This window comes from Saccopteryx leptura, chromosome 3 (genome assembly GCF_036850995.1).
Source record: "Saccopteryx leptura isolate mSacLep1 chromosome 3, mSacLep1_pri_phased_curated, whole genome shotgun sequence".
NCBI lineage: Eukaryota > Metazoa > Chordata > Mammalia > Chiroptera > Emballonuridae > Saccopteryx > Saccopteryx leptura.
In genome coordinates this window covers 120,249,375-120,274,182 of record NC_089505.1, presented here as the reverse complement: position 1 = coordinate 120,274,182, position 24,808 = coordinate 120,249,375, and the positions used below count along the sequence as shown (strand labels likewise).

Sequence of the window (24,808 nt, the reverse complement as noted above, 5' to 3'; positions counted from 1 at the left end):
CCACGACCAGAGCCACTCTAGTGCCTGGGGCAGAGGCCAAGGAGCCATCCCCAGCGCCCGGGCCATCTTTGCTCCAATGGAGCCTTGGCTGCGGGAGGGGAAGAGAGAGACAGAGAGGAAGGAGGGAGGTGGAGAAGCAAATGGGCGCTTCTCCTATGTGCCCTGGCTGGGAATCGAACCCGGGTCCCCCGCACGCCAGGCCGACGCTCTACCGCTGAGCCAACCGGCCAGGGCCCATAGATAATAATTTGACGGGGATTATTATCTTCACTTTCCAGGTGTAGAAAATGAAATTTAGCAAAGGTGACATGTTGAGAGTCATAAATTTGGTAAATGGCAGAGAGATAACTATTTTAGTACTTACTGAATGGTTACTGTTTCAGGCACTTTCATATATGCAATCTTTTTTATATTTTCCTTAAATATTGCTCTAATTTTCATTTTTCAGTTAAAAAGACAGACTTAGAGGAGAATAATGAGTAATAAGTAACTAAGTCTCAAAGGATTAACACAAGTGCTTTAGAAATTCAGGAGAAGGGGATAGATATTATGGGCTAGAGAAGAACAAAGAGTTTGGAGATGATATTTGAATTTGGACTATGAAGGATAGGTAGAATAGTCCTTTTCTTTTGGTCTTTTTGATTTACTTATTTCATATAAAAATATGTGCTTGGCTGCCCTGGCTGAGTAGCTCAGTTGGTTAGAGCATCATCCCAATGCACAAAGGTGGCCTGTTTGAGTTCAGTGGTCAGGGAACATACAGAAAGAGATCAGTGTTTCTCTCTTTCAAATCAATCAATCAATTTTTTGGAAAAAGAAAAAAAAAGTGCTTGGCCCTGGCTGGGAGGCTTAGTGGATAAAGTGTCATCATGGCACACCGAGGTCATGGGTTCAATACCTGGTCAGGGCATGTATGAGAAGCAATCATTGAGTACACAACTAAATGGAACAACTAAGTGAAATGCTTCACTCTAGGTCACTCCCCCTCACTCTCTACCTTTCTCTCTCTCTCTCTCTCTCTCTTTCAGTCAATCAGTCAATCAATGGAAGAATTAAAAAATAAGATTATAATAATCTGGTATATTGTTTCTGGAGATTTTGCTCAGATAAGAAAAACTATTACTCTTATTTTTAATGAACAGACCAAGGCTGTCATAGATGTCATAAAGGGACCCAACATAATTTCCAGATCTCTAGTGTATCACATTTGAGATGGCTTTAGAAGTAATGGAAGAAATAATGGCTTCCAGCTAACTTGGCAGGTTGTATAACCGTCACCACCATCTAATTCCAGAACATTTTATATCACTCTAAAAGAAATTCTGTAGCCATTAGAAGTCACTTCTCACCTTTCTCCAGTCTGTAGCAACCACTAATCTACTTTGTCTCTATGGATTTGCCTGTTCTGGACATTTAATTTAAATGAAATGATATAGTATATGGCCTTTTGTGTTTGGTTTTTTTACATAGCATAATTTTTCAAGGTTCACTTGTAACATGTATCAGTACAGTAAATCCTCACTTCTGCAATTTAAAATGAAATGAACAAAATTAAATTTTTTTTAAGTGAGAGGTGAGAGACACAGATAGACAGGGACAGACAGAAGACAGAAAGGAAGAGAGATGAGAAGCATCAACTTCTGTTTCAGTACCTTAGTTGTTCATTGATTACATTCTAGTATGTGCTTTGAAGAGGAAGTCTCAGCTGAGCCAGCGACCTCTGGACTCAAACCAGTGACCCCTGTGCTCAAGCCGGTGAGCCCTTGCTCAAGTTGGCAACCTCAAGGTTTCAAACCTGGGTCCTCTGCATCTCAGGCTGATTCTTATCTACTACGTCACTGCCAGGTCAGGCAACAAAAATTAATTTTACAATTAGCTAACTTACTATATACACAAGAGTTAAGCTCCTATGGCATATTTCTGGTCACAAAACATCACCAAACTTCTATTAAATATCTAAAACACTTTTAATATTAAACATTGAAATAATGTGAACGATACATACATTGAAGACTAATAAAAACAAATAAGGTAATTATTTTCCAACCTGCTTATTTCAGTTCAGGGTTGTGGGTGGCTAAAGCCATCTTGGCAATTCAGGGCACAAGGTAAGAGTCAGCCCTGTCCAGGATGCCACTCCCTTGAAGGGTGCACTTACATAAGCACTCTCTCTGTCTCTCAGAGTGAGACAATTTAGACATGCCAGTTCACCTCATGTGCACATTTTTGGGTTGTGGGAGGTAACTGGAGTGCCTGGCGAAAACCTACACAGAGGTGGGGAGAACCTGCAAACTACAAACTCCATACAGACAGTGGCCTTGGCCAGGAATTGATTTTATTTTCACATCAGCGTTACATCGAAGCGATGTTACTCAAGGGCCTGCTATACTTCATTTCTCTGAATAATATTCCACTTTATGGGTGTACCACATTTGTTTATCCGTTCATTGGTTAATGGCTATTTGGTTTGCTTTCATTTTTTAACTATTAGGAGGAATGCTGCTATGAACATTTAAGTACAAGTTTTTCCTGGACATACATTTTCTTCTTTTATTTTTTACAGAGACAGAGAGTCAGAGAGAGGGATAGACAGACAGGAACGGAGAGATATGAGAAGCATCAATCATCAGTTTTTCATTGTGACACCTTAGTTGTTCATTGATTGCTTTCTCATATGTGCCTTGACTGTGGGCCTTCAGCAGACCGAGTAACCCCTTGCTTGAGCCAGCGACCTTGGGTCCAAGCTGGTGAGCTTTTGCTCAAACCAGATGAGCCCGTGCTCAAGCTGGCAACCTCGGGATCTTGAACCTGGGTCCTCTGCATCCCAGTTCGACACTCTATCCACTGCGCCACCGCCTGGTCAGACCAAGCTGAACATTTTTTTAATGTGCTCATTAGATATTTGTATATCTACTTTGCTGAAATAGCTGTTCAATATTTTATTCTCTGTGGGGGTTATTGTAAATGGAATTTAAAAAATTTTTATTTTATTTTTAATTATATTAATTTTATTTTATTTTTTTTGTATTTTTCTGAAGCTGGAAATGGAGAGGCAGTCAGACAGACTCCCGCATGCGCCTGACCGGGATCCACCTGGCACGCTCACCAGGGGGCGATGCTCTGCCACAACCAGAGCCACTCTAGCGCCTGAGGCAGAGGCCACAGATCCATCCTCAGCGCCCGGGCCAACTTTGCTCCAATGGAGTCTTGGCTGCAGGAGGGGAAGAGAGAGACAGAGAGGAAGGAGAGGGGGAAGGGTGGAGAAGCAGATGGGCGCTTCTCCTGTGTGCCCTGGCTGGGAATTGAACCTGGGACTCCTGCACGCCAGGTTGACACTCTACCACTGAGCCAACCAGCCAGGGCCTATTTTATTGATTTTAGAGAGAGGAACGGGGGGGGGGTAGAGAGAGAGAGAGAGAGAGAGAGAGAGATGGGAACATTGATCTGTTCCTGTATGTGCCTTGAGCACGCACAACCTCTGTGCTTTAGGAGGATGCTCTAACCAACCAAGCTATCCAGCCAGGGCTAGAATTGGTTTCTTAATTTCATTTTTGGATTGTTCATTGCTAACATATAGAAATTCAGTTGTTTTTTTGTATATTGATCTTGTTTCTTGCAATCATGCTAAGCTTGTTTATTAGCTCTAATAGTTTTTGCATGTGTGTAGTCCTTATAGCTTTCTATATATGCAAATGGAGATGGAGATACTTTTACTTCTTTCTCTCTAATCTGGATGCCTTTTATTTATTTTACTTCCCTAATTGTGCTGGCTAGAACCTCCAGTATAGTGTTGACTAGAAGTGGCAATAGAATACATCCTTATATTAATCCTGATCTTAGGGGAAAGTATTCAGTCCTTCACCATTAACTATGATGTTAGCTGTGGTTTTTCTAGATGCCCTTTATCAGGTTAGGGAAATTCCCTTCTAATCCTAGTTTGTTGAGTGTTTTTATCATGAAAGGTGTTTGATTTTGTCAGGTTTGTGTTTTTTCTTTTTTTTGCATCTATTGTGATCACCAAACCTTTATTCTATGAATATGGCGTATTACATTGATTGATTTATGTTTGTTGAATCAACTCTGCATTCCTAGAATAAATCTCACTTGGTCATGGTGTATGATCTATTTTTTAAGTGTTACTGAGTTAGCTAGCTAGTATTTTGTTGAGCATTTTTGTTTCTGTGTTCCTGAGAGATACTGACTTATAGTTTTCATTATGTTGTCTTTTTCTGGTATTGGTATCAGGATAATTCTGGTCTTATACAATGAGTTGAAAAATGTTCCCTCCTCTGTTTTGCTATTCCCACCACCCCAAAAAATCTAATTTCAGTTTTCTTCTGTTTTTTTTTTTACTCACTTTTAAAAAATATTAATGCTATTTGTTTTGGTTCTAGTTATTCTTTTTATGAATATTCAGAAATACATTGTGGTCTTCATAATTGCATTTAGCTTACCAGTTGGGAATATGACTCATAGTACCCAGTAAAGTTTTAATTAAATTTCTGTTCCAATGAAATCTGCCTAGGATACGCTCTCTCTTGGATGACCAAATATAAGGGCCCATAAAAATTAGAGCTAGGAGGGACTATTTAGATGTAATAAAAAATTGTTTGGTAATCAAACATTTATAGTTAAGCAGACAAGAACGTTTAAGAGACTTGTCCAAAATTACATTGCTAGGTTATAGCTAAGCCAGATTTTATTTTAGATCAGTAGCTTTTATTTACTAATGATTAATAATCTGTAAAAATTATAGGTCTAAAAATTGTTTTACTTTCATCTATGTGTTTGTGAGCAATGCTAGGAAACAGTATTCTTTTTACTAGAATATTATACGTTAAAACTTACCATGCCTTAATCGTCCTAGTCTCTAACTGGAGAAGTCCTTGAAAATATGTATAGTGAATTAATTGCTATCAGGAGGAAATTATTATTAGCATTGCTGGAATCCTTAAAGCAGTTAACTTTAACTGAAGAAACTGTTGTTTACCTAAATGATATCATATGAGTGGGCAAAAAAAATGTACAAATAAATTGAAATCTGAAGGAACTCTGTCTCTAGTTTGGAGAAAGGCACAGAGGGAGGGACAATGACATTACTCTTTCAACCTGAATGTTTTTAACTTTTAATTCATTAAATGTTATTTCTCCTAATTGTTGAAATCATTTGTTTTGGTTGTAAGAGTCTTTTAGAAAAACATTTTCAAAGAAAAAACTTAGCAATATAATTTTAGAAAAATATTATATATGTCTCCAAAGATAAGATCATACTTCAATTTTGCTGAGCCAAGAAGCTCAACTAAAACTACCTGCTGGAAACTGCAGTTTTTCTGTCTCATCGTCAGTAACATACGATCCAAATTCTGTGTTGTGATTGGCTGTTGTACTGTTTTCATTCAGAGATTAGTTTTGCCAACAACGTCTGATTTGGGATTGGGATTTAGCTCACAAAGCACGTTGGTTGTTGGGATGTAGGAAAGGGTTAGTGTTACTAATGAGCACTCTATAGATAAATCATTTCAGTGGGGAAAAATAGTATTTGTCCATGCATGAGCAAAATTGTTCTGTAATTCAATGCTGCATGCCAAATAGTTGATGAAGTCTGGATTTGACTGTGGCAGTTTACTGATGTCAGAGGGAAATTTTGTTTAATCATTGTTTTTTAAAAGGAAGTTAGTTGGAAGCTGTCAATTCCCTTTTTAGAAAAATGAAATTTTTTTTGTTTCTTTCCTCCTGTTTCAATAATTTTATTTTTAGGGTTTAAAAGCTGAAGGTTTAATTTAAATACAGTTTTTTCTTTCCCCTGAAGATAATTGATTTTTTTCTCTGGATAGCCTGATCAGTCATTTTTTTCTAAGCACTTTTCTATAGCTAAGATTATTACAGAACACCCAGTGTAGTTCTAATTTTTTTATTTTTGTTCCTCTAAAATAAAATAGATTTGTGAGTTTAGGAATGTATTTCAATAAAATTATTTAGTTTTAAAAATTATTTTTGTATTTAAAACCTTGTATAATTTCTGGTTATTTACAAATACCATATTTCCCCATGTATAAGATACACCTTAATTTTGGGGCCCAAAACTTAAAAAAAAATGTATTACATAAAGTTGTTGAACTCAAGTTTTATTCATAAAATTCATACAACTCTTCATCACTGTCCAAACTCCCATCCATTAGTTTGTCCTCATCTGTGTCTGATGATAAATCACTGTCTTCAACAGTGAGTACAAAAACAAGTGCAAAAAAGCGGGAAATGCAAGTAAAAAAATCTACTGCCATTGTATAAAATGCACCCAGTTTAAGACCTCACCCATATATTTTTTGAAAAATGGTGCGTTGGCCCTGGCCGGTTGGCTAAGTGGTAGAGCGTCGGCCTGGCAGCAGGAGTCCCGGGTTCGATTCCCGTCCAGGGCACACAGGAGAAGTGCCCATCTGCTTCTCCACCCCTCCCCCTCTCCTTCCTTTCTGTCTCTCTCTTCCCCTCCTGCAGCCAAGGCTCCACTGGAGCAAAGTTTGACTGGGTGCACTGAGGATGGCTCCATGGCCTCTGCCTCAGGCGCTAGAATGGCTCTGATTGCGGCAGAGCGAAGCCCCAAGATGGGCAGAGCATCGCCCCCTGGTGGGCGTGCCAGGTGGATCCCGGTTGGGCACACGCGGGAGTCTGCCTGACTGCCTCCCTGTTTCCAACTTCAGGAAAAAAAAAGAAAAATGGTGCGTCTTATACATGCAGAAATACGATATATGCAGTGATTAGTAAAACCTGGTTTTAATGTTTTCAGAAATTCTGAATGCCTTTCTACTAATATGGTCAGAGTACAGTGGCTAAAATTTTCTATTCAGGTAGTCAGAATATATCATCTGATGAAATAGGGTGTTTTTTTCCATATTTATTTATTTATTTTATTCAGTGAGAGGAGAGGAGGCAGAGACAGACTCCTGCATTCAGCCTGACCTGGTCCACCCGGCAAGCCCACTAGGAGGTGATGCTCTGACCATCTGGTGCATTGCTCCGTTGCTCAGCAACCGAGCTCTTAGCACCTGAGGCAAAGCCATGGAGTCATCCTAAGCACCCTGGGCCAACTCGTTCTCCAATCGAGCCATGGCTGCAGGAGAGGAAGAGAGAGAGAGAATTGGGGGGTTGGATAAGCAGATGGGTGCCTCTCTTGTGTGCCTTGACCAGGAATCAAACCCAGGACATTCACACACCAGGCTGATGCTCTACCACTGAGCCAGCTGGCCAGGGCCTAGGTGGTTTTTTTTAAAGAAATATTTCAGGTTTGTCATGTGTCTTTGATAAATCATTTGCATTTGACAGCACTTAACAAGATAATCTCTTTTTTTATTATTATTATTATTTAAAAAAAATTTTTACAGAGAGGGAGAGAGTCAGAGAGAGGGATAGACAGGGACAGACAGACAGGAACAGAGAGAGATGAGTAGCACCAATCATCAGTTCCTCGCTGCGACACCTTAGTTGTTCATTGATTGCTTTCTCATATGTGCCTTGACCGTGGGCCTTCAGCAGACCGAGCAACCCCTCGCTCAAGCCAGTGACCTTGGGTCCAAGCTGGTGAGCTCTGCTCAAACCAGATGAGCCCGCGCTCAAGCAGGTGACCTCCGGGTCTCGAACCTGGGCCCTCTGCATCCCAGTCCGACGCTCTATCCACTGCACCACCGCCTGGTCAGGCACAAGATAATCTCTTTATGTACTTAGTACACAACACCCTCAATACCATATAGCAATGGTTTATATCAGTGGTAGTCAACCTGGTCCCTACCACTCACTAGTGGACATTCCAACTTTCATTGTGGGCAGTAGCGGAGCAACCAAAGTATAAATAAAAAGATAGATTTAACTATAGTAAGTTGTTTTATAAAGATTTATTCTGCCAAACAGTGAAAATCCAACATAAAGTACTTGGTAAGTAATTATTATTATATGTTTTAACTTGCTGTAACTGCTTTATAAATTTTATAAAGTAAAGTTACTTCTCTACTTTATAAATCACCATTACTGTGGAACTGGTGGGCAGTTAGAAAATTTTACTGCTAACAGAAATATAAAAGTGGGCGGTAGGTATTAAAAAATTGACTACCCCTGGTTTATATGAATGAAACACTTCTTAAACTGAGAATTTTCAATACAGAAGATAAGATTTACTATTTGGAGGGTAAATGTTAAGAATTTTTTAAAATGTAAGAAGTTGAGAAAGACAGGGAGATGTTAAGAGAGCATTGCAATTTCCTTTTCAGTTCATTGAGTAGAACCAGTAACTAAATATAGTTTGAGTTAACTGCAAACAGGAAACAGGAATTAGTAGTCCTTCCTTACTCCTTTCCTCTTTCCTTCCTTCTTTCTTTCCCTTTCTTTCCTTTGAGAGAGATGGGAAGGGAGGGACGGGGGAGGAAAGAGATGAGAGAAACATCAACTTGTAGTTGCTTCACTTTAGTTTTTCTTTGATTGCTTCTTTTACGTGCTTTGACTGGGGAACTCAAGCTGAGTCAGTGACCACTGCTCAAGCCAGAGTCCTTGGGCTCAAGCCAGTGACCTTTGGGTTCAAGCCAGCAACCTAAGGATCATATTGACGATCCCATACTCCAGCTAGCAACCCTGTGCTTAAACTGGCAAGCCTGCGCTTAAGCCAACCAGCCTGTGCTCTAGCCGGCAACTTTGGGGGTATTGAACCTGGGCCTTCAGTCTCATGGGCTGATGTTCAATATACTGTACCACTACCAGTCAGGCAGTAGTAGTTTCTTTATTTCTTCCTATTCTGTATGAAATCAAAGACAACTTCTCATCTGTTAATTTACAATCTTTAGTTATACTAAACTCAGTAAACTACCAGTAACTAAGCCAAAAGTGTGAGGCACCTTTTTCCTAATACAGAGATGACTTTTACGTTTGTCATTTTGCTTCTGCATGTGTAACCTAAGTCTGGTTGAGTGAAAACTGAAAGATCCTGTGATATTTTTGGTGTCTACTATGTCACCTTTGCTGAACGTAAGGGAGAAAAAACTTTCCTCTAGTTTTATAGATTCAGTTACTGGAGTCTGTAACTTAAACTGAAATATGCCAGGTTAACAGTTGAGGAAAGGTTTGCTACTCATATAGACAGGAGCTTCACAGAAAAGCAGTGAATACCCAAAGAAGCAGTTAGGTAAAATAAGGAGGCAATTAAAGATAGGTCCCTGATGATACCCCAACTGGCCTGGGAAAAGGAGCCCATGACACATTTAGAAAGACTGGCCAGAGAGGTAGACAAAGTATAGAAGAGTGTAGGGTCTCTTTTACTGAGTAAAGAGAGTATTTCAAAAAGGAGAGAATTACTATTCTCAAATGCTGCAGATAAGGACTGAGAATTGTTTACTAACTTTAGCAATAGAGTCAGTGACCTTAGCAAGAATGGTTTCAGTGGAGTTGGGAGATGGGGAGGCATGATTGCAATAGATTGAGGAGGGAATTTAAGTGGAGAGAGGCATTGTACAGCTCTTTGAAAAGTTTGGGTATAAAGGAGGAAGAATAAAAGTTATTAGGGTATGGGTTTTTAAGCTGGGATTTATGGACCCTCCTTTCCCCAATATTATATACAAACTGTGTATATACATTTTTGTCAGGAGAGAAGTTTAAGCTTTTATCAGCTCTTCAAAAGAGTTATAACCCAAAAGAACCACTTCTATCAGGGGAACTGTAGTTGAGTGATTTCGGCATATTTAGAAGCGTCAGTAAAGGAGCCAGTGAAGCAGGAGAGGCTAGAGAATAGGAATAGGGTGCAGGAGAACTGTAGTCCTTTGGGTGGTAAAAGGAGATGAGATCCAGAGCATTTGGTAGAGGGACTAATTTAGATAGGAAAGAAATATGTGTAGATGTGCATAAATTTATAGGTGAATAGCAGAAAACTGCTGTTCACAATCTTTATTTTCTCTGTGAAATAAGGTCTACCAAAAATGAATGAAGAGAGGTGGAATACGATGTTTGAGGAAGGCAGAGAGGATTAGTAATAGCCATAGTGAGGAGTTGGAGAGGGAAACCTAGAAAAAGGTTTTTCGGACCTGACCTGTGGTGGCGCAGTGGATAAAGCGTTAATCTAGAAACGCTGAGGTTGCCGGTTCAAAACCCTGGGCTTGCCTGGTCAAGGCACATATAGGAGTTGATGCTTCCTGCTCCTCCCCTCTTCTCTCTCTCTTTCTCTCTCCCCTCTCTATAATGAATAAATAAAAATCTTAAAAAAAAGAAAAGAAAAAGGTTTTCCGATTGTGTTGATGTAGTGATTGGAGATCATTACTAGTGAAACCAAATTAAAGACGGTGTAGTCCACTCCCCCCCCCCCCCCAGCAGCCTAAAGAGAGAGCAGAAAAGGCATGAAAATAGATTGAGCTATGGTTGTGGTCTTACCAAGCAGTTGTAGTTGAGAGGATAAGAGGAATCAAAGAAATGGGGTTAAATTAATGAGTTTGAGGAATTGGAGTTCTCATAGAGGTGATAGAACAGGTGTCTACTGGAGTAATCAGGAAAGCTGTAGAGATAGAAGTCAGAGCACATTTGTGATATTAGGAACATGGTTCTTAGCCTAGGTTTTAGTATTTTGTTTAAAAAAATTTTTTTTTTATTATTTATTATTATTTTTTTTTTACAGAGACAGAGAGCCAGAGAGAGGGATAGACAGGGACAGACAGACAGGAATGGAGAGATGAGAAGCATCAATCATTAGTTTTTCGTTGCGTGTTGCGACACCTTAGTTGTTCATTGATTGCTTTCTCATATGTGCCTTGACCGTGGGGCTACAGCAGACTGAGTAACCCCTTGCTTGAGCCAGCGACGTTGGGTCCAAGTTGGTGAGCTTTGCTCAAACCAGATGAGCCCGTGCTCAAGCTGGCGACCTTGGCGTCTCGAACCTGGGTCCTCTGCATCCCAGTCCAACGCTCTATCCACTGCGCCACCGCCTGGTCAGGCTAGTTTTGTTTTTTTTTTCTTTAATGAAAAGTACTAGTTGTGTTAAAAACAAAACAAAAAACACAGACACACTAGTCTCTTTCTGGATCAACTGAATCAGAATCTCTAGGTAGCTGGACTGATGCATTTTTATTTTAAAAGTTTCACATGTGGTTCCTGGCAGGTGGCACAGTGGAGTGTTGTCTTGGAGCAACAAGGTCAACCCCCAAGAGGGCGCCAGCTGGATCTGGAAGTCACTCTTACCAACTGAGCTACTGGGCCAGGGCTGGGAGATATATTTTTGGTAACCATCTCATTTCTTCTTACATTAAAGCTGCAGCCATGAGATTGAGATTATTACACGAAATTAACTTTTTCTTTATCTCTTAAGTCTAGATCAGGGATGGACACACTTTTTCTATATAAAGAGTTAGATATTAATGAGGCTTTGTAGACCACATGTAGTCTCTGTTGCATATTCTGTATGTGTGTTTCCAACTGTTTAAAAATATAAAAACAATTCTTTGCACTGTACAGAAAAAGGCACAGGGCCATAATTTGCTGACCCTGGGTAGGTAATCAGTGCCACAATAAATCAAGGTTTGTAGGGTTTGCTGATTTCAGAAGTGTAAGTAATTCCACTCTGGCTGACTTTAAGCTACCAATGTGAGATACTAGATGCAAAATTTGAAAGAGATGTGTAGTAGCTCAAAATATTTCTACTATATAAATACAATAGATGTAAATAACTTTAAAGATAAAGATTTTTAAAGAAAATATTGTAAAACTTAATGAAGTTATGAATTTTGAGTTTATTACCTTCATATTAATATAATTTATTTAACTGCATTTATGTGATTTAATTTTTAATAAATGACTATGTATAACACTGGCTTGCAAAATTTCTGAAAATATATATAACAATCAACTCTTGGTATCCTATACAATTTTTTTTTTTTTTTTTTGGTGACAGAGACAGAGAGAGGGACAGATAGGGACAGACAGGAAGGAAGAGAGATGAGAAGCATCAAGTCCTTGTTGTGGCACCTAAGTTGTTTATTGATTGCTTTCTCATATGTGCTTTGATGGGGGGCTATACCAGAGTCATTGACCCCTTGCTCAAGCCAGCAGCTTTTGGGCTCAAGCCAGCAACCCCACGTTCAAACTGGTGAGCCCGCGTTCAAGCCAGTGACCTTGGAGTTTCCAACCTGGGTTCTCTGCTCTCAGTCTGGCGCCACCACCTGCTTAGGCTGTGCAGTTTGGTTTTAACATTGTTGTTGAACATAAATAAGACTTAAAGAGGTGAGATAATTTACCAAACCCAGTTTAAGTAGCAGAACCAGAATAAACTCTTAATTTTTTAAATTAATTTTTATTTTCTTTTTTTATTATTTATTGGTTGATTGTAGAGAGAAGAAGGGAGAGAGGTGGGGGGAAGAGAGAGACAGAGAGAAAGAAGCATTCATTTGTTCCACTTAGTTGTGCATTCATTGGTTGCTTCCCATATAGGCCCTGACTATTAAACCTTTAAGCTTTGTGGTTAGGCATGATGCTTTTAACTCACTGAGCTAACTGGCCAAGTCCCAATTTTTATTTCATCAAAGCAATACAAGCACACAGTTTAAAAAGTCAAAAAGATTTACTTCAAGGTTTAGAGTGAAAAAAAACATCAGTTCCCTGTTCTGCTGTCTCTAGCCTCCAATTTCTAATCTATAGAGGCAGCACTTAACTAACTCTTTTAGCTCCCCCCCCTGGTTTTTAGCTTCCTGTTTTTCATCATATATGTACTTATACTACTATTTTAGCATTTTTCACTTCTTGATATTATTTATTCCTTCTAAGGGAGATGGGGATAGTTCTTTTATGCCATACAATGCACACTTCCTTTACCTGTTTTTCCAATATACTTATATACTTATGATTGTTTCTTAAATTATCTTTTAGTATTTACACTATTATATCATGTAAATAGTGTTCATAGGCAAGCCATTTGTATGATTGTGTTTCTTATATATTTTTTGGAATTATTGCTTTGTTTTTAAAATTTGCATGATTTTTTAAAAAATTTTTATTTTTTTACAGAGACAGAGAGTCAGAGAGAGGGATAGACAGGGACAGACAGACAGGAACGGAGAGATGAGAAGCATCAATCATCAGTTTTTCATTGCACGTTGCAACACTTTAGTTGTTCATTGATTGCTTTCTCATATGTGCCTTGACCGTGGGGCTACCGCAGACTGAGTAACCCCTTGCTTGAGCCAGCGACCTTGGGGTCCAAGTTTATGAGCTTTGCTCAAACCAGATGAGCTCACGCTCAAGCTGGCGACCTCGGGGTCTTGAACCTGGGTCCTCTGCATCCCAGTCCAACGCTCTATCCACTGCACCACCGCCTGGTCAGACTGAAATTTGCATGATTTTTTAAAATGTACTTTTTTTTTTTTTAACAGAGACAGAGAGAGAGTCAGAGAGAGGTATAGACAGGGACAGACAGACAGGAACGGAGAGAGATGAGAAGCATTAATCATCAGTTTTTCTTGGCGACACCTTAGTTGTTCATTGATTGCTTTCTCATGTGTGCCTTGACCACGAGCCTTCAGCAGACTGAGTAACCCCTTGCTAGAGCCAGGGACCTTGGGTCCAAGCTGGTAAGCTTTTGCTCAAACCAGATGAGCCCGCGCTCAAGTTGGTGACCTCAGGGTCTCAAACCTGGGTCCTTCCGCATCCCAGTCCGACGCTCTATCCACTGCGCCACCGCCTGGTCAGGCTAAAATGTACTTTTGACAGTATTATCCTCATACTCTTTGACAGAACTATAAAATTCATCCCAGTATGGTTAAACATCAGTCTGTCATTTTTACTTTTTTCTTCCAACATACCCCTTATAAGCAGCCCCTTCCCTCTTTTACTGAAATCTCAGGTATTGTTTTTGACTGTCGTGCTGGTACTTCCAGTCACTATTATCCTAGGGACTGCCTTTGCTTCTCTTCTGTGTCGGCCTCCATTTTCTTGAATTCTACACCATTATTTTTGTTTGTTTGTTTGTTTTAGCAAGAGAGAAAGAGAGAGAGAGAGAAAGAGAAAGACAAGGACAAGGACAGACAAGAAGAGAGAGAGATGAGAAGCATCAATTCTTTGATGAGGCACCTTAGTTGTTCATTGATTGCTTTCTCATATGTACCATGATTGGGGGGGGGGGCTCCAGTCAAGCCAGGGACCTTTGGGCTCAAGCCAGCAACCATAGGGTCATATGTATGACCCCATGCTTAAGCCAGAGACCCTGTGCTCAAGTTGGTGAGCCTGTGCTCAAGCCGGATGAGCCTGTGCTCAAGCCAGTGACCTTGGGGTTTCGAACCTGGCTCCCTAGCGTCCCAGACTGATGCTCTATCTGCTGCGCCACCGACTGGTCAAGCTACACCATCTTCTTTCCTAGGTTTATTTCTTCATTTTGAAGAAGCATCCTTCAGGAGCTTCCTAAGAAAGTATGTCAAGAGTTAAGTTGTTTGAGATCTTGTATGACTGAAAATGTTGATTTTACCCTCATGTGTATATAATTGATTATTTTTAGGATATCTAATTTTAGGTTGAAAATAATTTTTCCTTAGAATTTGAAGGTTTTTTCCCCAGTATCAACTGGTTTTTGGTGTTGCTGTTGAGGAATCAAAAGACATTTCAGCCATATTCCCCCTTATCATAGAGATTTTAGGACCTTCTCTTTATCCCTAATGTGAAATTCCACATAGATACGCCTTGACGTGGGCCTTTTTCATTCGTTGTGTGGCATATTCTGGGCACTTTCACTCTGGAAATATATGCCCTTCATTTCTGAAAGATTTTTCTTATTCCTATTATCTAAAAAAATTATTTTCCTCAGTTTTTTGGAACTTCTGTTACTCAATATTGAATCTTTTGGGTTTATCCTCTAAATATCTTTCCTTCTATTTTTCTAAGTACTTTCTAGTTTTTGTAAGTACTTTTTCTTTTTGGTTCTATTTTTGGGAGATTTCCTCAAATTTGCTAGTTTGCCAATTGATTTAAAAATAAATAAAACCTCTATTATAATTTTAATTATAAGTGCTCTTGTTCTTTATTGTTCCTTTACTATAGATTTTGTTTTTGTTTCATTGATGCAGCATTTCCTTTTATATTTCTAAGGATATTATGCTTTTAAAAGAATATGTGTGAAGTTTCCCTTGAATTCTTTGTTTACGCCTATTTTCTTCTGTTTAGTTTGGTCTTATTTAATATTTTTTAAAACTTTTTAAAAATTAACTTTCAAATTATAGTCAACATACAATATTATATTAGTTTCAGGTGTACAGATTAGATATTTATTAATACTAATTTTAATATTTAATATATATTGAAACGATCTCAGTTGACTCTGTGAACCTGCCTAGCCTCGGCCACCAGCTTTACACTGAACCCTGCCCACTATGCCAGATGTAAGGCTGGTGGCCAAGGGCAGGCAGGTTCACACTGAATTTGGGCAGATGGTAGAGAAACTGCAGAGCCAAAAAGTGTTGGGCATAGCCATTTATTGGAAGCTCACAAAGACAGGCTAGCAAATAAACAACAAAAGTGAAAGAGCTAATAAACAAAGGAAAATCTGCTAATTGCACTAAGTGTAAGAGAGCAAGGAAAACCGCACTCCCAGTGGCGGGAGAGGGGTCTGTGAAAATTGCTGCCCCGGGGAAGCACCCATACCCTGACATAGGTTATGCACATGTGCCTCTGCCGCATGCTCATGCACTAATCAAGTAAAGCACTCACAGTTGGTAAACCTACGAGCAAGCCTAACACAACTGCCCTACAGACTCCATAGTTTTTTTATAGCTGTGTTTCTGAATCAGAATCCCACTAAGATTGACACTGAAATTTATTATTGCCTGACCTGTGATGGTGAAAGTGGATAGAGCGACGACGTGGAATGCTGACGTTGCTGGTTTGAAAACCTGGGCTTGCCTGGTCAAGGCACATATGGGAAGCAACTACTATGAGTTGATGTTCCCCCCACTCCTCTCTCTAAAAATTGATAATTAAAATCTTTAAGAAAAGAAATTTATTGTTATGCTGCTTTTTTGTCTTTTCTAGAATATCCTCTAGTCGCTTTTTAAAATGATATTGACTATTTAGAAAAATGATAGTGACTTTAGAAGAGTCCAGATCACCTGGCCTGTTGAGTACCCTATATTCTTTTTTCTTTTTTTTTTTTTTTTTTTCTTTTTTTTCATTTTTCTGAAGCTGGAAACGGGGAGAGACAGTCAGACAGACTCCCGCATGCGCCCGACCGGGATCCACCCGGCACGCCCACCAGGGGCGAAGCTCTGCCCACCAGGGGGCGATGCTCTGCCCATCCTGGGCGTCGCCATATTGCGACCAGAGCCACTCTAGCGCCTGAGGCGGAAGCCACAGAGCCATCCCCAGTGCCCGGGCCATCTTTGCTCCAATGGAGCCTCGGCTGCGGGAGGGGAAGAGAGAGACAGAGAGGAAAGCGCGGCGGAGGGGTGGAGAAGCAAATGGGCGCTTCTCCTATGTGCCCTGGCCGGGAATCGAACCCGGGTCCTCCGCACGCTAGGCCGACGCTCTACCGCAAATTTTTTTCTTTTTTGATTGATTTTTAGCAAGAGAGGAAGAGAGAGGGAGATAAGGAGGAGGGGGGAGGGTTGGAGAAGCAGATGGTTGTTGACCTGCGTACCCTGACCGGGAATTGAACTTGGGACTTACACACACTGGGCAGATGCTCTTCCGCTGAGCCAACCAGCCAGGGCTAAAAATGTTCTTTGTTGCCTATTATTATATTTTTGTCTTTTTTCTTTATTTCATTTTTTTGTATTTTTCCGAAGTGAGAAGAGAGGGTAGGCAGACAAACTCCCGCATGCCCTGGACTGGAATCTACCCGACATACTCGGCAACTCTGGGGCATTGCTCCACTGCAGTCGGAGCTATTTCATCGCCTGAGACGGAGGCCATGGAGTCATCCCCAGCGCCTGGGCCAACTTTGCTCCAATGGAGCCTTGGCTGCGGGAGGGGAAGAGAGAGACAGAGAGAAAGGAGGGTGGAAGAGTGGAGAAGCAGATGGGCGCTTCTCCTGTGTGCCCTGGCCGGGAATCGAACCCCAGGGACTTCCACACGCCGGGTGGATGCTCTACCACTGAGCCAACTGGCCAGGGCCTTAAATTTTTTTATTCCTTATTTTTTTAAGTTGAATCCAGAGAGGAAGGGGGGAGGGGGAGACAGAAGCATCAATCTGTTTTTGTATGTGCTCCCACTACCTCAGCATTGCAGGACAATGCTCCAAACCAAGCCATCCAGCTAGGGCTATATTCTTGATTTGACAGTTTCTTCATGATGTCATTTAACTTGTTACTCTGTTCCCTGAATTTTATGTATACTGATACTTAGGTCTGAAGTTAGGGGTTTTCTTTAAATGTCTTGTGGTTCCTTTATATTTTAAGTGTGGTAAATATACATAACAAAGTGTATCATTTTAATCATTTTTAAGCATACATTTTTGAAGTATTAAGTATATTTACATTGTTGTGCAACCATCACTATCATCCATTTCCAGAACTTTTTCATCTTACCTAATTGAATTCTATACCTATTAAATTAAACACTAACTCCACATTTCCCTTTCCCCCCAGCCTCTGGCAGCCACCATTCTATTGAATATTTTCAGTCTTTATGAAGTTGACTACTTTAGGAATTTCATAGAAGAGAAACCATACAATATTAGTCCTTTTGTGCCTGGCTTATTTCTTCAAGGTTCTTAATTTTTTCTTAATGTCTTTAAAGTTCATCCATGTTGTAGCATGTATTAGAATTTCTTTTCTTTTTAAAGGCTTAGTTCTTATTTAAGAAAGATATTTAAAAGCTAATTGGAAGGTCTATATAAGAGGGCAGGCAGTACAGCTAGTGCTTGACTTAACGACCACGATTGGTTCCGACAGACCAGTCGTAACATGATTTGGTCGTAAGTTGAGTAGGCTATATGTTCAATACTGTGAAATGATGTTATAAAAATCTTTAAGTCATATTTTATCATAATTTTCTTTAATTATTGTTATATATCATAATTTTCTTTGTTCATTTTATGCCATTTGTATCATCTCTACACCATTTTGTTTCTTATTTTTACATTCGTCAGGTTTAAGTAAAACACTGCATTACCAGTAAAACTTGTTTAATATTTGCAAAGACAATTTCCTCTTGGTAGACATCTTGGGAGGGGTTTGATGAAAAATATCCAAGACACAAAACACAAATCGCTGTACCTAGTCTGGGATAACAGTTGAAATGGTGCACGCGGAGATGGTAGTGCTGCTGGAAGCGGGTCCGCACTGTCGTACGCCCAGCTGGGCAACGCTTGCACTGCCAGTCGTTGAGCAGTCGTGGCTAGCTTTTGTGGTCGTAAAGTCGAATGGTCGTGAGTTGCATAGGTCGTAAGTCGATCAATATTTGTATGTGTTAACTGGAAGACTACTGAAAGGTAATAAGATAGTGAATAAATTTTTCATTCATAACCACAAAATATTTGTATTTTTAGGCCTTTTTGAGGGTCTTACCAGTTTCTCCAAAGAAAAATCTCCCTAACTCTTGCTTGGGGTATACAGGCTTGGTGGCTCAGTGTTGAGATAACTGAGGTGGGGGAGGGGGTTGGGACATTTACCTGTTAATAGACTTCTCCTCAATTCTCTTTTCAATTAGAGACTTACCCCTAGTCCCAGCTGTGCTTAGTGTTCCCTGAGTCCAAAGCCTCTTTAATTGTATCTCGGACTGATGAGTTGATAGTCCGCCTTTGTCTCAGGTGGGGGAGGGGGTAGTTTTGTGGTTGCTTGGGAGTTGGGGAGGAGGATTGCTCTTTCTGTAGACTTTTCAGCTAGTCCTCTCGTTTATAGCCCCATCCCTCAATCTTCCCTTTGGAGATGCATTGTGCCTCCAATTCTTGGTCTTTCCAGATCACAGTGGTGTGAATCATTGGGTTTTTTTAAACTGGGCTTTTTTCTCTTCAGGCTTAGGTTTCAATTTTTGCAATCTACCACGTCAGATGCATCTGTTTGCTTTTCCTGTATTAAAGTTTTGTTGTTATCATCTTCTGTTGTTTCCTCCACTGATCTCTTTGCTATTGTGTGTTCATACCTTTAAAAATATTTTTTATTGCCAATTTGGAGTGATTTATAGAGGGAGTGAAGAATTGTATGTATTTAATTGAGTATATTTTCACTACTTTGCTCTACTTCTTCTTCTTATTTTATTCCATAAAAGCTTTTCAAAGAGAGACATCTGTAAGCTTGCTACTCAGTTTGGACCAATAGTAGCATTGACATTACTTAAGAGCTTGTTCAAAATGCAGAATTCCAAGCCTCCCAAGCCATACCTCACAAACCATATTCTACATTTTACAAGATCTTTGGGTGATTTATAACCACATTAAAGTGTGAGAAGTGCTGGTCTAATTCACTGTGCCTGCTACAGTGCTTGACACATATTTAGGTGTAGTGGTGGGATTTAAATAATTTAATAAACAGTTCTCTGCCCTAATGATCATTTTAAGTATAAAAAAAGAGGCCCTGGCTGGTTGGCTCAGTGGTAGAGCGTCGGCCTGGCGTGCAGAAGTCCCGGGTTTGATTCCCGGCCAGGGCACACAGGAGAAGCGCCCATCTGCTTCTCCACCCCTCCCCCTCTCCTTCCTCTCTGTCTCTCTCTTCCCCTCCCACAGCCAAGGCTCCATTGGAGCAAAGATGGCCCGGGCGCTGGGGATGGCTCTGTGGCCTCTCAACATAGCCACGCCCAGGATGGGCAGAGCATCGCCCCCTAGTGGGCAGAGCCTTGCCCCTGGTGGGCGTACCGGGTGGATCCTGGTCGGGCGCATGTGGGAGTCTGTCTGACTGTCTCTCCCTGTTCTCAGCTTCAGAAAAATACAAAAAAAAACCCAAAAAAACCCCCCGATATACTGAAAGGTAGTTTATTATTTCATGCATTTAATACTTAAATAGAAACAATAAAAGAGGTACACAAAACTAGATTAAGTTATGAGTTTTAAAATATTAATGAAGAAATATTAAATACCTGAAAACAATTAAAACTGGTATTTAAGATATATCCATATGGCCTCTTGATTGGCATCCTCACTTGCAATTTTTTCACCTATGGACGGAATGAACATCGCTACAGGTGCTTAGAATATGCGGTTGTGCAGATGAACATTAAAAAAGAGTAAGGAATGTAAATTTGTGATTTCCACATTGGGCGGCTGCCTTAGAACCCTGATTACAAGTGCCATTTTAACAACCAGTTCACTGGACTCAACAAAAAATTAGGTATTGATTCTGCCTAACCAGTGCAAACCGGCTGAATCCACCACTGTTTAGGTGTCTTCTATAGGACAATAGAAATTTAGAGAAGTTCCTGTAGTTGCAAGTATTGTTTTGGGAATAGAGTATAGGTATTATTTGAAGTAATAGGAGTAGATGAGAGGACAGAATAAAAAGGGGGCCAAATATCAGTTTTAAGGTATAGATGAATGAAGACAGGTCCTTCTAGAATAACTCCGAGCTAAGTAAAAACAGAAGCCCAGAGTCTCTGAGGAAAATGAGCAACTTTTCAAAAGAGATGGCTGCAAGGTTAGCAGTGTCCTGGAGAGCAAGATTTCAGAGAAGGCTAGGAAGTAGGGGAAAAAGCACTTTCTGGGAAGATGCTAAAGTTATAAAATAGTTTGTTTAATTAGAATGTGGGTTGAATGATCAGGGAGGATGCTTCAAAGGACAAAATGGAATGATGAGCAGTCAGAAGATGGTTTGTTGGGGAGGCAGCTCAAAGCAATATCCAGGTGATTACTGTATTTCCTTATGTATAAGATGCACCTTAATTTTGGGGCCTGAAATCTGGAAAAACAATGTATTACATAAAGTTATTGAAGTCAAGTTTTATTTATTAAACAATGAGCATAAAGACAACAAGTGTGAAAAAGCAGGGAATGCAAGTAAAAAAAATTCTGCAAACACTATACTGTATAAGACGCACCCAGTTTTTAGACCCTGAATTTCTTGAAAAAGGGTGCATTTTATACATGGGGAAATATGGTACCTAGGAAATGACAGCTAGCTAAAATGAAATTCCACTTTTCCCCACTTCAAAGCCCTCATATGCTAGGACTAGGTATTTCTTTTCTCTCTTGGATGGTTCCTTCCTTCCTTTCTTCCTTCCTTTTCTCCCCCACCTCCTTTCCCTTCCTTTCTTTTTAAAATATGTGCTATTCCTTTAGTCTGGGACACCATATGTCTTGTGTTCCTTGACTGTCTAGATTTAGTGTCCTTATTTTGTGCTCCGTGGCATCCTATTCTTTGTGTGTATGTGTGTGGCAGAGACAGAGAGAGGGACAGATAGGGACAGACAGACAGGAAGGGAGAGAGATGAGAAACATCAATTTTTCATTGTGGTTCCTTAGTTGTTCATTGATTGATTTCTCATATGTGCCTTGACCGGAGGGCTACAGCTGACCGAGTGACCCCTTGCTTGAGCCAACGACCTTAGGCTCAAACTGGTGAGCCTTGCTCAAACTAGATGAGCCTGCGCTCAAGCTGGCGACTTCGGGATCTCAAACCTGGGTCCTCCACATCCCATTCTGATGCTCTATCCCCTGTGCTACTGCCTGGTCAGGCAGCATCCTATTCTTTGTCTTTCTCTTTTAAAAAATAAGATACAAACATTTATGATAACATTAACCTTTTAAAATATATTTCATCCTGATGGGTGGTGGCACAGTGAATGAAGCGTCAACCTGGGACACTGAGGTTCCAGGTTCCAAGTCCAGAGGCCACATGGCTTGATTGCAGGCTCACCAGCCTGAGTGCAAGGTTGCCGAGTTAAGCATGGAATCATGATCCCAGGGTCGCTGGCTTGAGCAAGGGGTCACTGGCTCATCTGGAGCCCCCCAACCCCCTCACCCCGCTTAAGGCATGTGTGAGAGACAGGCAGTGAACAACTGCGATGGTGCAACTACGAGTTGATGCTTCTCATCTCCCTTCCTGTCTCTGTCTTTCTCTTTGTCTCTCTTACTGTACAGCGAGAGAGACAGACACACACACACACACACACACACACACAGTTCCTGGGTTACAAATGAGGTAGATAGGTTCTGTAGATTTGAAAATGTTTAAGTATTTATATGCACAGAAAGGTAAAAATAAATACTACATTCAGACAAACATCTAAGTTGCATTTATATACACTCACACTTCAAAAATGCTTTCTTTTTAATAAGTCAGACAGTGAAAGACAAATACCATGATTTCACTTGTATGTAGAATCTAAAGAGCAAAATAAATGAACAAACAAAATAGACTCAGATACTGAGATCAGAGTGATGGTTTCCAGAGGGAGGGAGAGTTGCGGGACTGGGTAAAAAAGGTGAAGGGATTAAGAAGTACATATTGGTACTTACAGAATAGTCATGGGGGTATAAAGTACAGCATAAGGAATATAATCAGTGATATTGTAATAACTGTATATGGTATCATGGGTACTAGATTTATTGGGTAAGTTATATAAATGTCTAATCACTGTGTTGTGTGCCTGAAGCTAACATAACATTGAATGTCAACTGTAATTGAAAAATAAAAAGTAAATTAAAAAAATAAGATGGGAAAAACTCAAATTGTTTGAAATTTTCAGCCAATTGTTGGTATAGTTCTAAAAAGATATTTTTTTTGGCTAATGTTTAAGATTTAACATGAAATAACTGTATTTATAATTCTTTCCTGTGCAGTTCCTGACTGAAGAAATTAGAAAACAAACAATAATTTATATCTACAAAATAATACTCATTTTTCTTCTAGCTCTTCCACCAAAACCACCTAAGCCACTGACTTCAGCAATTATAAGTGGAATGAAGGACAGTTCTGTTTCTCTTCAGGATGCAGAATGGTATTGGGGGGATATTTCAAGGTAAATAGAATGTTACTATAATTCAGTGGTAGTCAGCATGGTTCCTACAACCCACTAGTGGGTGTTCCAGCTTTCATGGTGGGCGGTAGCAGAGCAACCAAAGTATAAATAAAAAGATTTAACTATAGTAAGTTGTTTCATAAAGATTTATTCTGCCAAACAGCAAAAATTTGACATAAAGTACTTGGTAAGTAATTATTATTATATGCTTTAACTTGCTATAACTCTGCTTTATAAATTTTATAAAGTAAAGTTACTTCCCTACTTTATAAATCACTATTACTGTGGAACCGGTGGGCTGTTAGAAAATTTTACTATTAACAGAGATACAAAAATGGGTGGTAAATGGGTATAAAAAGGTTGACTACCCCTGCTATAACTGAATGCAGTTTTTAAAAAATCATTTTTGAATATTAGTAAAAATAAAACATTGTGATGTCCATTAGTTATCATTTTAAGATTCCCATTTAAGAGATTGTGAGAACATTTCAAATGTTTCTAAAAGCTTTTCTTCCCATGAAAAAGTGACAAGAAAATCTTTAAATTATGGAAGTAATTTATTTTATTTTTAATACTGTATTGAGGATATATTTCTGGATAAATGGTACATACAGTTAAGATGGTTACACGTTTCAAGTAAAAGATGCTTATAATCACTTAATTTTTCTTACCTTTTGTTTCTAAGGCAGTGGTTCCACAGTCTTTACATGCACAATAATCAGTTGGGGTGGGGCCCAGGAATCTGCATTTTACATCTCCGAGAGATTTTGATGCCCTTTTTACACACACCTCATTTTGGGAAACAGGACTGTAGAACAGATTTGCTCTTTGGGTAAAATATGGTTTTGGAAAATTTTGAATCTAGATAAGGAATATATACACACAAATACAGGGGTTGACAAAAACAGGTTCAAAGTTGCATCATGAAAAAATTTTAAGTTAATAAAGCTATTGTAATAATCATAACCTGTATGTCTTTATCCATATGAACAACTGTAAACCTACATTTGCCTTCCTCTGTATATATTTTAAATTTGAATATTGTATTTTCTTGTTTTTAAACAGCATAACCCATTTCTGCCAAGTCAGGTTTCAGGTTGATGCTATAGTCCTCAATATGCTTGTCCTTCTCTTTTCTCTTTCTCTTCTTGTATTACCAAAGTGGCACTCATTTCTTTTCTTTTTCTTACCATTGTAACCATCTCCAAATGTAAAATTCAGTGGTATAAAGTACATTTACATTGTTGTTCAACCATCACCACTGTCCATCTCTGAAACTATTTCATCTTTCCAAGTGAAACTATACCCATTAATTAATAACACACTAATGCCCCTTTCTTCTTTGTTTTACCATCCCCTCCGTGGCAACCACCATCCTAATTTGTTTCAATGAATTTGACTACTCTAGATACTACATATAAGTAGAATTATACAATATTTGTCATTTTGTGACTTACTTTACTTAGCATAATATCTTCAAGGTTCATTCATGTCATAGCATGTGTCAGAATTTCTTTTCTTTTTAAAGTTGAACACTATTCCATTTTATATATATTTATTCATCTGGACATTTGGCTTTGATAAACATCTAGATTGTTTCCAGCTTTGGCTACTGAATCATGCTGCTGCTATGTACATTGGTTTATAAATGTTCAAGTCCCTACTTTTATTTTTTGGGGGTATATATCCAGAATTGAATATTCTAGGTTATATGATAATTCCATATTTAATTTTTTGAGGAAGACGATATAATTCACATTAAAATTACCAGAAAATTTTATTTTAGCATTGTTTAATAAAAGGATCTATTATATTAAATATTTAAATTTATATTTTAAGACCCTGTGGACCTATAATTCAGGGTCTTTTATGCCTTGCCATTTCTTTTGAGTGTTCTTATGTTGTACCTTAAAGTTCCAGACCAGCTCTG

At 39.3% G+C, this 24,808-nt stretch overlaps 1 protein-coding gene across 1 annotated transcript in view; it reads left to right on the top strand.

Moving 5' to 3' along the window:
* The window catches only part of PIK3R3 (phosphoinositide-3-kinase regulatory subunit 3), a 97,467-nt gene that overhangs the window by 30,976 nt on the left and 41,683 nt on the right, over positions 1-24,808 (top strand). Inside the window, exon 3 of the mRNA XM_066376161.1 lies at positions 22,770-22,878. Coding sequence (XP_066232258.1) covers positions 22,770-22,878 — 109 coding nt within the window. The remainder of the gene's footprint in view (positions 1-22,769; positions 22,879-24,808) is intronic.